Source organism: Sphaeramia orbicularis, chromosome 3 (assembly GCF_902148855.1).
Source record: "Sphaeramia orbicularis chromosome 3, fSphaOr1.1, whole genome shotgun sequence".
NCBI lineage: Eukaryota > Metazoa > Chordata > Actinopteri > Kurtiformes > Apogonidae > Sphaeramia > Sphaeramia orbicularis.
In genome coordinates, this window is record NC_043959.1 from 13534070 (window position 1) to 13551152 (window position 17083).

A 17083-nucleotide genomic window follows, 5' to 3' on the forward strand; every position below is an offset into this window, starting at 1 on the left:
CAATCAATATTTGTTGAGTTATAATGAAAAATGTGTGGTAAATGGGATTTTCAATGTTAAATTGAAATGTCCACAGAGTCCACATTCCACAGTGGACGTGGACAATTTTGTGCCAGATACAAGATATTGTTATAAGCTACGGGTGGATCAAATTGGAGGCTAATCGGAGTTGTTTTGAATTTTTTTATGAATTTTCGAAAATTGCTCAATGATGACAGATAGGCAAATTGTAGATTTTGTGACTTTGCTGTGACCTTGAACTTTGGCCTACTTGGCCCAAAATTTAATGGGTTGGTCCCAGGGCCTAGGCCTATCTGTGGGTACAATTTGGTAAAGATGGGTGGAATAGTTTTCCCCTAAAGTTGCTAACAAACAAACAAACAAACAAACACGCAAACAAACAAACAAAAACACAAAGCAAAGTGATCACAAAACCTCCTGGCGGAGGTAACAATGTAGTTGAACAAAACAAGTAAATATCTGAAGCTTTTAAAATAACTTTTCATTTGTTTACAGCTGCCTTTAATTAGTGTGTTTTATTTTTCCATTCTAATACCTGCACTCTGATTGATTTAACATTAAATCCTTCATTTTAATCCAGACTCACCTACACACAGCCTTCCATCCAGGGAGAGTTCGTATCCGTCATGACACACGCAGAGGAAGGCGCCCACCGTGTTCACACACTGGCCGTTTCGACACAGGCCTCTTTGGGTTGAGCACTCGTCCACGTCTGAGGAACACAAACACAGCAGTGCACCACATTTCAAACACTGATTTAATATACGCAAACCTTTAGCAGATCCGGCCCTTGATGTGGTTTTTCCACAGGTTTCCGTAGGTTCATGCACACGTACCTATGCAGTCGCTGTTGTGTGAGTTCTGGAAGCCGGGGTAGCACAGACAGTTGTAGGAGCCCACGGTGTTCTTACAGGTGCCGTTACCGCAGGGTTGTCGCTCACACTCATCCGTGTCTGAAACCAGCATCACAGGATTAACCCTTTATCGGACAAGTGACTGTTTTTGGTCATTTCTGCATGCATTATAAAACAGTGACAGTGAAAGTTCCAGTCAGGACAGTGAGTCAGTAATCTGACGTCCAATGCGGTCTCCAGGGTCTGTAAGGTCCAATGCGGTCTCCAGGGTCTGTAAGGTCCAATGCGGTCCAATGCGGTCTCCAGGGTCTGTAAGGTCCAATGCGGTCTCCAGGGTCTGTAAGGTCCAATGCGGTCTCCAGGGTCTGTCAGGTCCAATGTGGTCTCCAGGGTCTGTCAGGTCCAATGTGGTCTCCAGGGTCTGTAAGGTCCAATGTGGTCTCCAGGGTCTGTAAGGTCCAATGCGGTCTCCAGGGTCTGTAAGGTTCAATGCGGTCTCCAGGGTCTGTCAGGTCCAATGTGGTCTCCAGGGTCTGTCAGGTCCAATGTGGTCTCCAGGGTCTGTAAGGTCCAATGCGGTCTCCAGGGTCTGTAAGGTCCAATGCGGTCTCCAGGGTCTGTCAGGTCCAATGTGGTCTCCAGGGTCTGTCAGGTCCAATGTGGTCTCCAGGGTCTGAAAGGTCCAATGTGGTCTCCAGGGTCTGTAAGGTCCAATGCGGTCTCCAGGGTCTGTAAGGTCCAATGCGGTCTCCAGGGTCTGTCAGGTCCAATGTGGTCTCCAGGGTCTGTAAGGTCCAATGCGGTCTCCAGGGTCTGTAAGGTCCAATGCGGTCTCCAGGGTCTGTCAGGTCCAATGTGGTCTCCAGGGTCTAAAAGGTCTAATGTGGTCTCCAGGGTCTGAAAGGTCCACCTGTGCTTTGTTTGGTTCCATGAAGTAATGGAACTACTGTAGGGAATGATGTTACTTCTGAAAATCACTTAGAACTGAAGTGATTTTGGATTTTATCAAGAAAACATTAAAAATGGATAGATATCAGCTCAGAAATTAAACTACTATGAGCTATTTTTGTTGGTATCATTATATTTGTCCAAACAAATGGACCTTTAGTTGTACCAGGCATTAAAATGAACAAGAAATTGAAGAAAACAAGGTGCAAAAAAAAAAAAAAAAAATCTTACTATGAAGACTTGAAACAAGTATTTTCTGCTTAAAATAAGAATTTTATCATTCTATAATCCTCAGATAATATTAAGTGCAATTTTCTTCCTGCACTGGCAGATAATTTTACTTGAAATAAGACATTTTTACCCAATAATGAGTTTAATTTTTTATTTATTTTTTGACAATGAGGCCTGTTTGTTTATGGATGATGTATTGATAAATCTGCTGTAATTAGTGACGAAAACTGTTGAATTGTTGAGTCTGTTTGTGTGACTGTACTGCCATGAACATTTTGTTGTGTATAATTCAGTTACTGCATTATGTATTTGTTGTGGTTCGATGCTAAAATTAGGAAAACAGTCTTGTTTGATTCTTGTATTAAGTTAGTGATAAAGGTGTAAAAGCACTGAGCGGTTGGATTAAATAAGTTTCTACTTCTTCCTACTCCTTTTCGACCATGCAATATTCAGACTTGTATGTGCTTGAAGATAGATTCTGTTCATTTAAATGTTGTTTTGTTTTTGTCTTAATTTGCTTTGTTTTGTTTTATTTTGTTTCTTTGCATGTTCTAAATAAATAAATTTCTTATTTTTGTACAGGCCTTTTTTGCAGTGTGAGAGTAAGGAACCAAATACAGTAACTTCATTAAACTTGATTTTTCTACATAACATTAACTTTTTTTTTATAAATTTCACAGAAGTAATACATTCTTGTTAGGTTCTCTAATAACACAATGAGGTTGAAATTTTAATTGTCAGATTACTTCTATGAGTGACCTACCAAGAGTTAAATCAGATAAGACAATTTGATGACAATAGATGACAAGAACTGATAGAATCCAACTGAACGTACCGACACACATGGACTGGTCCCGGGTGGTTTTGAAGCCGTTGGGGCAGATGCAGCGGAAACTTCCCAACGTGTCGATGCACTGACCAGGATTACAAACGCTAGGGTTCTCTACACATTCATTACGGTCTGAAAAAGGAAAAGAAACAGCAAAAACAAAAGTCACATCAGCATCAGTTCAATGGGTTCTTTTACCTCTGATTTGCGTCTTTCATATGTTAGTCCGGTCACTTATAGTGGACCACAGGGAGAGGTTCGAAAATGAAGAATTCCATTTAAAAAAAAAAAAAGCAAAATATCACTCCTTTAAAGAAGCCTTTCATAAACCAACAGAAAAACTGTAACTGTGCTGTTTGATGTTCATTATCACTGACTGACATAGTTATTCTAAAAATATGGTAAAGAGTTTAAAATTCTGTATTTCATCTTTAGTTGTAAGACAAAATGGACATTCAGAATATAATTTTTATTGAATAAAATAGACTTATTACTAGGGGCGCAAGAAAATATCAGTTCTGCAATATATCGCAATATTTCATTTAACAATACTGCATCGATATTAACAAGTACTGTATCGATATTTTTAGGTATTTATTCAAATGCAGATATTATGGAGGTTCATTTTTGTTTTTCTTTTTTGTTATATTTTATTTATTATTATTTAACACTCTTTTGTTAGGAGGTATTGTGATCACTTTGCTTGTGAAAGTGCGTGCGTGTTTGTTTGTTAACAAGATAACTCAAAAAGTTATGGATGGATTTTCATGAAATTTTCAGGAAATGTAGATACTGAGACAAGGAAGAAATTATTACATTTTGGTGGTGATCGGGGGGGGGTGCTTTTCTTGTTAAATAATGTTAGTTCCTTTGTTGGGATTGACCTAAAATAATGTTCTGATGTTAGTTCTGAACTAATAGAATATGAACATTTGAACGGGATCTTAAACTGTAATGTACGGTGGCCCAGAGGTGCAACAGCCCAAAAAATTGTCCACTGTAAGAAAAAAAAGAGAACAGCCCAAAAAATGATCCACTAGCCCAAAAAATTATCTAAAAAATTTTCAGCCTGTGCTTTTATTTTTTGTGGTGGCCTTAATTTTAAAGCAAGAGACCTTTCGGGTAAACAGCGCCCCCTTAATTGAAAAGGTGGATGATGTTTTTTTTTTCTTATGATGGATAATTTTTGGGCTGTTCTGTTTTGTTATTTTTCTTTTACTGGATAATTTTTTGAGCTAGTGGATAATTTTTTGTTAGTTCCTTTGTTGGGATTGAACTAAAATAATGTTCTGATGTTAATTCTGAACTAGTACAATATGAACATTTGAACAGGATCTTAAACTGTAATGTCTGTAAAACAGAATTTCAGTTTGAACACAGGAACATTTTGTGATATAACATTAGATCCTGCTGTGATCAAATAAAAATGTGTTTAGTATTTGTACATATTTTTGGTGTAATTCAATTCTTCCAGGAAATAATCAGTTTAAAAAAAGATTCAAACAAAAAAAATGGCCTTTCTAACAGTATTGTGAATTATCGTATTGTGATCCTAGTATTGTGATTTGTATCGTATCGCCAGATTCTTGCCAATACACAGCCCTACTTATTACATATTGGACCTTGTTTTAAAAAAACTCTTCTTCACGTGCTGTAAAAATCAGACACATAAATACAGCTGTGATTAGTGTTCTGATGAACTCATATGTGAATAAATCCAGTCTGAGTTTGTTGATACGACTTGCAAGAAAGTCAGGAAGGAAAACAGGATGTTGTCTTATCAGTGCAGACGGTCCAGAATGACAGTGGCATGTTTGACTTGCACATGTTCAACAGCTCAACACATGCTCCACATTCCCTCCTCCCTAATAACAAGCCCACCCTGAAGAACTCCTCAGCTGTCATGGTGCAGCCTCTGGGGCTTTGATCTTCCATATTAACTTACACCAGTGTTTCTCAGACTGTTGGGCGGCCCCCACACCGAAAGGTTTTTTTTTCTTTTGTCAACACAATCTGAAGGTACTTCCTGTGTCAACAGACTTCAAAATAAAAACATTTCCTGAAATCGCTTAAATTAAAGGAGTGATATTCTGCTTTTTTTAAATGCTATTCTTCATTTTCCAACATTTCCCTGTGGTCTACATAAACTGTAAATGCTCTGCTTGGGTCTGAATTCTTCATTAATTCAACTCCACAGGTCCATCTTCAACCCTATTTCTGAGTAATGACCAAGGTTATTATCGTTAACGAAAACTAACGAAATGATGGAAACTAGAATTGAAAAAACATTTTCGTAAACTGAATAAATAAAAACTATAATTAAAAGAAAAAACGATAACTAACTGAAACTGTATTGTGTGTTTACAAAACTAACTAAAACGGATAAAAATTATGGATAAAATTCCCTTCGTTTTCATCTTTGTCAATGTTGGATTGATACGAAATCGATTTATTTTGCTCGAGCTATTTTAGCTAGAGGCACCATATGATATTTAACAGGCCATCACTTGTGGTTACTTGTGGTTTCCAGTTGTCTTCTGGTCCCCACGCTACCTGGAAAACTGGAGATTAAAGTTGGGAGAAAGCAGCAGAGTGTCTGCTGCTTGTCAGCCTGTCTGGGATTTGTTTGAATACGACGAAGAAAAAAAAGATACGACAAAACTAAAATTAATACTAAAACTAAGCATTTAGAAAATAACGAAAACTAATAAAAACTAGCAAACCTGCTCTAAAAACTAATTAAAACTAACTGAATTAGAGAAAAAAAGTCAAAACTAAATAAAACTAAACTACAATGAAAAATACCAAACTATTAGAACCTTGATCAGATCGTTATCTGGTATTGACAGATAACCAAGGCCCCAGCATTGGTATTGGCATCAGAACTGAAATAGTCTGACTGCTGACTGTTTTTGGCTTTAGGGTACAAACCACATAGACATCAGTCCTAAAACCTACCCAGACACTGTCCAGTGGGTGTGAAGCGATATCCGGACTTGCACTCGCAGCGGTAACTTCCCGGCATGTTCAGACAGGCTGCATTCTGCTGACACACCGGCCCATTCTGGCATTCATCAATATCTGCAGAAGACGAAAACATTCCCTTGTTAAAACCTGTTATCGGGCAAGTGACTGTTTTTGGTCATTTCCACATGCATTACAAGACAGTGAAAGCAGAAGTTCCAGTGAGGACAGTGAGTCAAAACTCTCAGGTCCAATGTGGTCTCCAGGGTCTGTAAGGTCCACTTCTTGTACTAATGGTACTGATGTAAGGACTGATGTTCAAAGGGTTCATGTGGACGTGGAAGGGGTCTGGACCAGCACGCACGGGGGACTAATGTTCTAAAATACATGCTCCTCTCACCTTACATGTTAATTAACCTTGACTTTCTACATAACAGTAAAACATTTTGAATTTTTTTTTTTCTATTTCTTTCCTCCAATAACTCACTAAGGTTGGAATTTAGAATTTCAGAGTATTTCTGTGAGTGAACTCTAAAGGGTTTAACTGGTTTAAAGTGGTTTAGTTCATAAAATGACAAGGCCTCACATTATCGGTGGTGGAGTTGACGTCTTACCTTCACATATCAGTAGTTTGTCGTTGTAGATGAAGCCGATGGGACACTCACACCTGAAGCTGCCGATCATGTTGATACACACTCCGTTCTCACACACTCCTGGGATTTCCCTGCACTCATCAATATCTAGAAGAAGAGCAGCACAAAAGCTGAGGACGAGGACAATACAATCCTCTCTGATCACATCAAACCTGAAGTGTTCATGGGTAAATCTTACCAATCACTCGTCCAGTGGTGATATCGATGTAATACCCTGGTCTCTCACTGCCACACAGGATGGCAAATTCATCTGAACGGGTGGAACACAGAAAAAACTCATTCTGTCAGTCACACTCAGAGGTAGGAAGTAATGGAGTATAAGTACTTCATTACTATACTTAAGTAGATTTTTTAGGTATTTGTACTTTACCTGAGTATTTATTTTTCTGGCAACTTTTTAGTTTTACTCCCTACATTGCTGCATAAATATCTGTACTTTATACTCCTTACATTCTCAGAATAGGCTCGTTACTTTTTCTACAGTTACTTCTTGTTGTGACCACTGATTAATTAGGCACATCTGAATTAATCATCATCATTAAATGTCCTGCAAATTATTTTCATCCATGAATCTTCTTCTATTTTTTCACTTCCTTGCCCTCTACCCGCCTGCATTTTGTTTAATTTTATCCATGCCCATACCCATGAAAATTCTTATATTTATTTTATTTATTTATTTATTACCCGTCCCCACATGTTTTTGCAGGTTACCTGTCGGATACCAGACCCGGTGCAGTACCATTCACTGTGGAATTAGAAAACGGAAACTTTTTTGATTTTGTCTGGTTAAATAAGTATTATTTCATTCGTGGCAAAAAAAATGCATTTTTTTTTTTTTTTTACTTTTGTATTTTATTACAATTGAGAAGCTGTACTTTTTACTTTTACTTAAGTAAAGGAGTTGAATCAGTACTTCTACTTTTACAAGAGTATTTTTTCACTTGAGTAGCTGTACTTGTACTTAAGTACAGAATGTGAGTACTTTTACCACCTAGAGGGTGGGCCCTCTAGGGGTGTGTGTGAAGTCTTCCCAGGGGGGTCATGGATCAGTCCTGGGTCTTTTTTTGTTCTTCAGGTTTGAACATGTATGAGGTGGAACTAATGTTTGATGGTTGGAGCATCCTAGACTCATTTTGTGACGGACACCAAACCAATCTGTTACCATGGTGATCCATCACTAGACTAGACAAAGAGTTTAGGTTTGGACAATGGACAAGGACTAGACTGGAAAAGACACATAGAGGACACACAGGTTTGTGTTTTGGACCAGTTTGGACTTGAATGTTCTCAGATGTCCAATGGAAACGGGCTCATGGACCCACTGACATTGGTCACATGTTCATCTGTGGAACCAACATGTGTTGGACTAAAAAAAGGAACTGCATTGTCTTACACTGGAAAAAATCTAAATCTTACCAAGTGTATTTGTCTCATTTCTAGTCCAAATATCTCATCACACTTAAATCAGACAGAATCACCTAAAGAGGAACTTTTCAGTGAGATATAAGAACTGATTTATAGACAATAGATCAGGAAAATCTGATTTCAACAAATCTGACCAAGATAATTTTCACTTGTTCCACTAACAGAATTTTTTTGCTTGAATTAAGCAAAAAAAATCTTGAATTGAGCATAAAAATCTGCCAATGGAACAAGTGAAAATTATCTTGGTAAGATTTTGATTTTTGCAGTGCAGTTGTACGATAATTTTTTTTGCCATTTAAGTTTTTACTGATTTTATCATATTTTCAGACATTTACAAAGAGGAAAAAAACAAAGACAAAAAAAAGGAAAGACAAAAGAAAAACAAAAAACAAAACAACCCACAACTTAAAAAGGCAGCTGCAAAAAGTTGTAAGATAATTGCACATTTCCTATTTTTATTTGGACAAATATTGCAGTCTGGTTAAGTTTATTTGGATTATTCAAACAAAAATCTAAGTTATTTTTATTTGAACAAAAATTATTCAAGGAAAAGCAAAAAATATTGTTAGGATATTGATATTTCTTTCAATAAAAGTTCTAATTGCACCACTGTTATAATGTTGTTGGGGTTGAGAGGGGCCTGGAGGTTTTTTGTCCTCCAAAGGGGTGGGGGTGGGGAGGCACTGTCTTACTGTGTTGTGTTTGTACGTGTTCTCACCGGTACTGGGCACAGGACACTGTTCACAGGGTTTGTTCCACGCACGGCCGATGTTGTAGGAGCAGCAGCACATCTTCTTGGTCATGTTAAAGGTGAGTTCTCCATCGCACGTCCTGTTGTCGGAGTAGAAGTTCCTGTAGCAGTAGCTCTTCCTCATGTCTGTGTGAAACAAAGAGGCCGTTCAATAGAAAACGCCGCTGTGAGATGGTCCTGTTAGCGCAGCAGCGTGCAGACCTACCCATGCAGTTGTTCCCTCCGTTGACCTGCATGTAGTCCACCGGACAGATACAGGTGTAGTTCCCGATGGTGTTGTAGCACTGGCCTGGGCCGCAGATTCCAGGACGCTCACATTCATTGATATCTGACAACAGAAACAAGAACGGATAGAAAGGATTTAAAACGTCTTATACAAATGAGGATGGAATGGAGGGGGTAGGGGGTGGGGTAGAAAGAAACACATCGAAGGAAAATAAAACCCACTGCATTCTCTCAAATGCCTCAAATCCAGTGTATTCAACCCTTTATCGGGTAAGCGACTATTTGTGGTCATTTCCGCAAACATTAATATGGGGCCAATCCTTTGCCTCAGTCGTCACTTTTCCATTGACCCTCAAATTGTATTAATTTAACTTGTGCATAAAAATCCGCCTAATGGAAAAATGACAATTTCGTCAAAACTCTTGTTTTCGATGAAAAGTTTTTGTGCTTGTAAGAGGTGGTTTTTCAGGTGTAGTGAAATTGGCAAAACTGCAATGGTGTGTGCAAACTGGCTTCAAAGTCCTTAGACTATTGCTAATGTGTTGATGGTGGGTGGGGCTAATCGGTGCAGTATTTCACCGTGCGTAAACCCCAAAAGTTCTACATTATCTCATAAATGATTATATTATTTCTGCCTGTTTTCAAATTACGATGTTATTCTCATAATATTATGTCTTTATCCTCAAAATATGACGACATTATTCTCATAATACTACGATTTCATTCTTGTAAAATTATGACTCTGTTTTCGACTTCATTCTCATAAAATTACAGGTTTTATCTTGATATTTTACAACTTTATTCTCATAGTGACAGTGTTATTACTTTGTTATGTGGCCTTAATACGCTGTCATAGATCTGGACTAAACAGAGAAGACAGCAGCGTTTGTCCTCCTGGCCAACAAACACAATAATTAATTAAACTGCTAATTAAAATGCTGCCAGCCACATGTCACTGTCTAACCCTCACCCTTCCTCCCTTCTCCGTTCCCTGTTTTGCCTTGCTAAACACCTTTTTCATTCGTCTCCAGTTCCCCTATCTTCTTCGTTTCTCTGTTCCTCTTTCCTTCTGTCATCTGTGTTCTGTCCAAGGCTGACCACATCACAGCCTCCTTCCTCTGGACTCAGTTTTCTCATCGTCTGAACCGGGCTTTTTCCGGGCTATTCTGGGTCACTAGCGATACATAAACCCAATTTGATATAAATTCAACCAATAGTTTTGCTGAGACAAACATGTGAAATTTCACCCATTATAAGTAAATGGAGAAAAAAAAAGATGTAAAAAAATTCATAAAAAGTTTGAACTTTGACCTAATTTTCCCAAAATGTAATCACATCTATTCTGGGTCACTGGTGATATATAAACCAAATTTGGTATGAAATCAACCAACAGTTTTGCTGCTACAAACATTTGAAATTTCGCTCATTCAAAGTAACAGGGAAAAAAAAAAAGATTTGAAAAATTCAAAAAAATTTTAACTTTGACATACTGTTCCCAAAATATAATGAAATCTATTCTGGGTCACTGGTGATATATAAACCCAATTTGGTATGAATTCAATCAATAGTTTTGGTGCTAGAGTGTTAATAATCAAACAAAGAAACAAACAAATTGAACCATAAACAATACCCTTGACTCCTCTTTGGGGGATGGAGTAAAAAAAAAAAAAAAAAAATTTCATTCATTTTAATGTTTTTGACAAACCCACATGGAGCCACTGGAAAAGGACCCAAGAGCCAAATGTGGCCCTGGAGCCACAGGTTTCCCACCCCTGAACTAGAATGATCTGCAGGTTCATCTACAGGGACCAAACAGTCCACATATTTGTTGGATTTTTCCTCTTATTGGTTTTTCCTGGTGCAAGTGTCTGCACTGAACACAATCCTCATTATAAAATACCCCGGGGCAATAGAAAAAGGGGAGTGGGTGACCTGTCTGTTAACGTGCATGTGTGATGGGGGCAGACTGTGCAGTTACCTTCGCAGACTCTGGTCTCTATGTTGAGTGCATAACCTCGGGGACATTCACACTGGAAACTCCCAAAGGTGTTAATGCACTGGCCTCCTTGACACAAGCCTGGCAGCTCCTGGCATTCATTAATGTCTGACAGGAAAAGAAAACGGCAGTTAGCGATGGGTGGATGTGTGTTCGCTGTTCAGTGGTGGGAGAAGTACGCAGATAGGGCAAGTGGCTATTTTTGGTCATTTCCACATGCATTACAAGACAGTGACAAGAAGGGTTCAAAGAAAGGAGGGTACATTTATATATAAAAATAATGATCATCTGTGGTGAGTAGGATGTGATTTTTTTTTTTTTTACTTTATTTTTATTGTTTATTTTATGTACATTACAGAACAAGACAAACATAGGGGACATTTGGGATACACTGACTACAATAAACCTTGTGACTAACAATTGTTTTTAGTCATATGACGCTGAAATGAAGATTGTCCATTTCTTCCATTTATCATGACTCAGTTCTTCTTCAGTTTCAGTCTAAGGGTCAGAATCTTAAATATTCCATTCATAGTTTGTATCCTGTTGTTAGTTGTAGGTGGTTCTAATGTGCACCATTTTTTTGGTAATAGCCTTTTTACAGGCTGATAATAGTATTTTAAACAAATATCTATCATTTTTTTCTTTCATTATTACCCATAATACATCCAAAATACATCAGCAAACATGTTTTGGAGATTGTCTAACCCAGTATCTGAACAACTGTTGAATAAACATGATCCCAGAATGGTGCAAGTTTAGGACAAAACCAAAAGACATGAGTATGATTTACATGGATATCTCTACATTCTCTCCAACAAGGTTGAAGGATGTGATGGTTTTGATGTAAATGTTGTGTGTTTTTGTCTGTTATTGGATAAATACTGGTGCTGAACTGGTCCAGATGATGGACCTGGTCCAGCTGTGGTTGGAGTTGAACTGGGTTTACAGGTTCCACATTCAGCCCAATATGATCCCAAATGGGCAAAAACAGCGAAATAATAACAGTCAAAACAGTATAACTACAGGATGAAAATGTTTACATCTACAACATTTCCTTAAAAAATCTGAATAACATGAACAACCTGAAATGTCTTAAGAGACATAAGTGCAATTTTAACAATATTCTGCCTCAGTTTATCATTTACACATGTGTATTACAACTTATATTACAATTACAAATAGGGGTGTAAGAAAATATCGATTCTACAATATATTGCGATATTTCATTTCACAATACTGTATCGATATTTTTAGGTATTTGCTCAAATGCAGATATTGCAGCAGTTCATTTTTGTTTTTTTGTTTTTCTTTTTTGTTTATATTTATTTACTATTATTTAACACTTTTTTATTAAATAATGTTCGTTCCTTTGTTGGGATTGAACTAAAATACTGTTCTGATGTTAGTTCTGAACTAATAGAATATAAACATTTGAACAGGATCTTAAACTGTAATGTCTGTAAAACAGAATTTCAGTTTGAACACAGGAACATTTTGTGATATAGCATTAGATCCTGTTGGGATCAAATAAAAATGTGTTTAGTATTTTTGCAGATTTCTAGTGTAATTCAATATTTCCAAGAAATAATCTTTTAAGAAAAGAAACAAAACCAATAAAAAATTGCCTTTTTAACAGTATCATGATATATCATGATATATCGTATCGTGATCCTAGTATTTTGATTTGTGTCGTATCGGCAGATTCTTGCCAATGCACAGCCCTAATTACAAATATACAAAACATTTAGTAACAGGCAGAATATTAGTACAATTGCACTCACTTCTCTTAAGACATTTCATTTTTTTCAAATTTGTTCAGATTATTCACATTTTTTATAAAAGGATTTTCATCTAATTTTACTTTTTTACACTAAAATAAAGAAAAAAAATTGACAGTTCTCATTATTTCTGGGTTATTATGATAGTATTTTACTGGTCCGACCCATTTGAAATCATATTGGTCTGAATGTGGAACCTGAACTAAAATGATTTGAACATCCTTGATTCTTAATATCTTCAACATCATTTTTGCATTTGACAAATTCATCCCACAGGCCAAATTGGACCCTTTGGCGGGCTGGTTTTTCCCATGGGCCAAATGTTTGACACCTGTGATCTATATGCTGATCTGATGTTAATTTCTTCACTATGCAGGAAATACATTATATTATTATATATGAAAGTATTAGATTATGGAGAGAGCAGTGTGTGACTGATGGTTGTGCTGGTAGTAAATCTTGCATTAGTTTAAATCCAGTTTTTCAATACAGAAACAGTAAATATATCTCAGGCTCAGTTTTTGAACTTTTTCTCTATTCTTACACTTGTCAATGAAATAAAGACAAACGAGAAGTTTAGAATCTAATCAGGTTAGAAATACTGTTTTAAAAAAAAACACTCAACAGGAACTACTCAAGAAAATACAGGAATCCAAATGATTGTTGTGACTCTTTCAATCCAAGTTACTGTAAAGTAAAGGTTTAAATGTTTTAAGGTTTATGTGTTGAGATGAAATGTTCAGCTTGCTGATAACAATGAACTGTAAACTTGTTTTTCTTTATGTATGTATTTTGTAACTGTATTTCTATTTTACAGACTCCAGGAAGAGTAGCAACCACTATGGCTAACTATGGAAACCGGATCGGTACCGCCGCATGCAAGATGCTCAGAGAAACACGTCTACATCCTGTCCCGTGTTTTGTTTTTCATGCGCTATACACGAAAGTTTGACATTATTTAAATTTTAGAAGCGTAAATCAGCATTGTTTAAGCAAAAAGATCAATTTATTATTGAGAACATTTTCGTCTCTGTTACTTTTCCAATATCTTCAGAAGTGGATCCTGGTTGTCCATGAAACTTAATTTAGCTGTCCTGCTGGTTTGCCTGCTTAAAACTAAGTGTTTAAAAGAAGTTTGAACAATTTTTTAGGTATATCGTCTTGCAAAGAAATCACACACAACTTCTCAATATTGATCAAAAATGATATTGGGGTCCAGCCCACCACCTAGAAGAGGAGAAGACTGTAGCCTGAGTTTTTCCGACAGAACCTACAGAAACCGCCGTGAATTTAATGCAATGTATATATTATTGTTATATTAGCAGTTTGGGTTTTTTTCCTATTAAATCTATATTTGTTAAAGTAACAGTTTCGCAGAATCAGCCATAAACGACAACGGTGAATGATGGATGTGACATAATTTCGTGCATGCAAGGTACCAATCCAGTTTCTGGGTATGGATTGGGTAGCCACACCCTTATGGTGGCAGCTAATAGGGATCCATTTAAACAATAAACAATGTTCAACAGTGTGTTGAATTTTATACATTTGTTCCACTAACCACTGTGCAAAATCTAAATTAAAAAAAGTAAGAAGTAACCGGTGTATGAAGTAACTGTACTTGAGTACAAAGTACAAAATGCCCTCTGAAGTTGAGTGCAGTGTACAGTGTGTATAGTCTATGAAGTACAGATGAGTATAAAACAGGACTGAGAAAGGGGCTGTGAGTTAGACGACCAGAGTAGTCACATGACTGACCTTCTAAGATGACGGTGATGGGGTTGGGTCTGAAGCCTTCTCCTCCAGGACACAGCGTCTTGTACTCCGCTGTAACCCAAAACACACCACCACATCATTATAAATAACAACCATGACACAAAAACAGACAAACCAATAAAGCTGCTTTGTTGCCAGGAACAACAAATGATGGGTTCTAGTCACATGACCAGGTTAGCCCTGAGGTGTTGGCATCGTTCAGTCTGATCAGTCATCCCAGATGACACCACTATCAAAGCAGTCCAGTAGACCGGACATGACTGCAGATACTCAAGGAAACCGTTTAGTTCTGGTCAGAGAAGGCAAACCTTTTTTCTTAAACAGAAAAAGGGGATGAGTCATTCTCTCTAGTGTCTGGAAGCATCTGCTGGTAATTACCAAGTACGTTGCACAAAGCTGGTTCATTCTTACCAGCAACAAAAACAGCAAAAACACATTGATCGCATGACAAGAACAGGCTGCATGTGGTCAGTGTGTTGGTAGAGCGGCACATAAAGTCTACTATCTGTATTAGAAAAGGGGAGTGGACTCTTGGGTGTGTGTGTGGGTGTATGTGTGTGTGTGTGTGTGGTGTGTGTGTCGGGCATCACACTAACTCTATACAGAGGTGACTGCTGCAGTTTGTCATACTCATGTATTTTTGGTCAATGAACAGACTAGTAAAACAGTAAGTTGATCGGACCAATGTTTTAGGAGATATCAGTAATGTTAGAATACAATAGCCTTACAATCCCGTTGCTATGTCCAGAACTCATGTGAACGCTTTGGCGGTGACTGCTGACAAAAGTTGGTACAGCATGTGTGAATATACAACAAATATCCGTGCAGGGGAACTGGATGTTGCCTCTCAGGGTCGGGATGTGGATTTTAGAAATTTTGTTGAAAACAATATCAGTGTTTTCACGGGGGATTCAAAACCCAGTCTCCAGACTGGGGATTTAGGGCTATGTTTACATGTAGATGGGTTATTTTGGAAAACAAATATTTCCCCCTCTCCATTAAAAAAAAAAAAAAAAACCCTCAAACAGCAACTCCCAAAAGGTTCAGTTACTCTTTTGTCATCACTCCAGAGCATCTGTATCTCCTGCACTGACACAATGAGACTTCTGGTTTGATGGTTGGAACCCCGACACAAAAAGAAACGACAAACTGGACTGCTTTACGGCATACATCACACACCCCCACAACACACACCTTCAAAAGATGAGGCAGGTCGACAAAGTTACCAGTGAAGGAAAGCTACAAATAGGCTAACATTACTGAAATCAGTGTTAATAGTCTAAAAGTTTCCAACAAACTTCCAAAATTTTAACTTCAGTGTAGCTTAAGCACTTTGGGGGGGGACTAGTAGTAGGTAGTAGTTTATTTTACCAGGGCTAAATAAATTGAGAACAGCTTCTTACTTACGATGACCTGGCAAGAGGCCCCAGTGTTACGGAAATTCTGCATTTCCATAACACGCTGCTTGAAATTGACACTTATCCAGACTAACGCCCCCATTTTGGTCTCGGCGCCCCCACCCCCTCAGCTTTCTCACTCCAAATGCCCCCTGACAGTGCTCCATACCGCCCCTGTTGAGAAACACTGATACAGATAATATATGTACGAAGTTTGAGCCCATTGAACATAAAACAATGTAACCATGTCACCGTTCGACCCGCCCCTTTTACACCATCTACAGAAATGGAATGAAAGTATTCATTTAATGTCACATCTGTGTAGGTTAGGTGGATGTCATTCATTCGATGTGTTGCATTCTTCTCATTCAACTACAGATACATTAACGTTGAGCATGTGTAAAGTCAGCTGGGTTTACAGCGTCCAACCACACATCCAGATGTAGAGCTTCCGTACGGCGGTCAGAACCTGTTGGTTCCAACTCAAAACCCCATTTGAACTGATTTACAGATTCAATGATCCAACAGAAACATGAACAGAAACATGAGGACAGAAGTGGGCTGTCCTGACTTACTTGGAGTTGACGGAGGGGCAGGATTCACAGGGGTTTCCCCAGCCCCTGACCCAATGAGCAGCAGCAGGACGCCTTGGAAACACCCACGCCGATCTCATTGGAGCAGTCAAGGCTCTCAGACGCGTCTCCTCTGGATCGTACGGCCAGATAGCAGCTTCCAGAACGAGTATCTACAGGAATAAGACGCAGACGCAGACAGATGGATGGATGCAGGGTGTGTCTTATACTTCAGGTCAGTATCAGTGGACACAGATGGACAGAGTGAACCTGGTGACCCTCACCCACACAGCCACCCGGGTGGGGTTGAGTTCGAAGTCTCGGGGGCAGTTACAGTGATAGCTTCCAGGATGTTCACACACACTCCGTTAATACGATGGTTGGGTCCGCACACTATCGTTGATATCTGAGGCACAAAAAGCAAGAAGGCAGCAAAAAAGTTAGTTTTACTTAGAGACTGAAGACCCTTCACACTGTGTTCAATCTACTGGGACAGAAACAGACAGCGGTAATCTGGCACTGTAGGATTTAGGAATTATTCATTATTAGGTTTTAATGTTATTATCAGGTTCTATTGTATTATTATTAAATATAGGATTCATTTTATAGGACTTTACTTTGTATATTGCTGGTCCTGAGGGCTGATTTGGTTTCATGTAT

The 17083-nt window shown here is 38.1% G+C and overlaps 1 protein-coding gene across 1 annotated transcript in view; it reads right to left on the reverse strand.

Moving 5' to 3' along the window:
- LOC115417141 (fibrillin-1-like) overlaps nt 1-17083 on the reverse strand; it is a 94984-nt gene that overhangs the window by 45461 nt on the left and 32440 nt on the right. The window contains 14 exon segments of the mRNA XM_030131148.1: nt 608-733; nt 858-974; nt 2890-3015; nt 5842-5964; nt 6462-6587; nt 6679-6750; nt 8644-8802; nt 8882-9004; nt 10880-11005; nt 14437-14500; nt 16423-16473; nt 16475-16596; nt 16708-16719; nt 16722-16829. Coding sequence (XP_029987008.1) covers nt 608-733; nt 858-974; nt 2890-3015; nt 5842-5964; nt 6462-6587; nt 6679-6750; nt 8644-8802; nt 8882-9004; nt 10880-11005; nt 14437-14500; nt 16423-16473; nt 16475-16596; nt 16708-16719; nt 16722-16829 — 1455 coding nt within the window.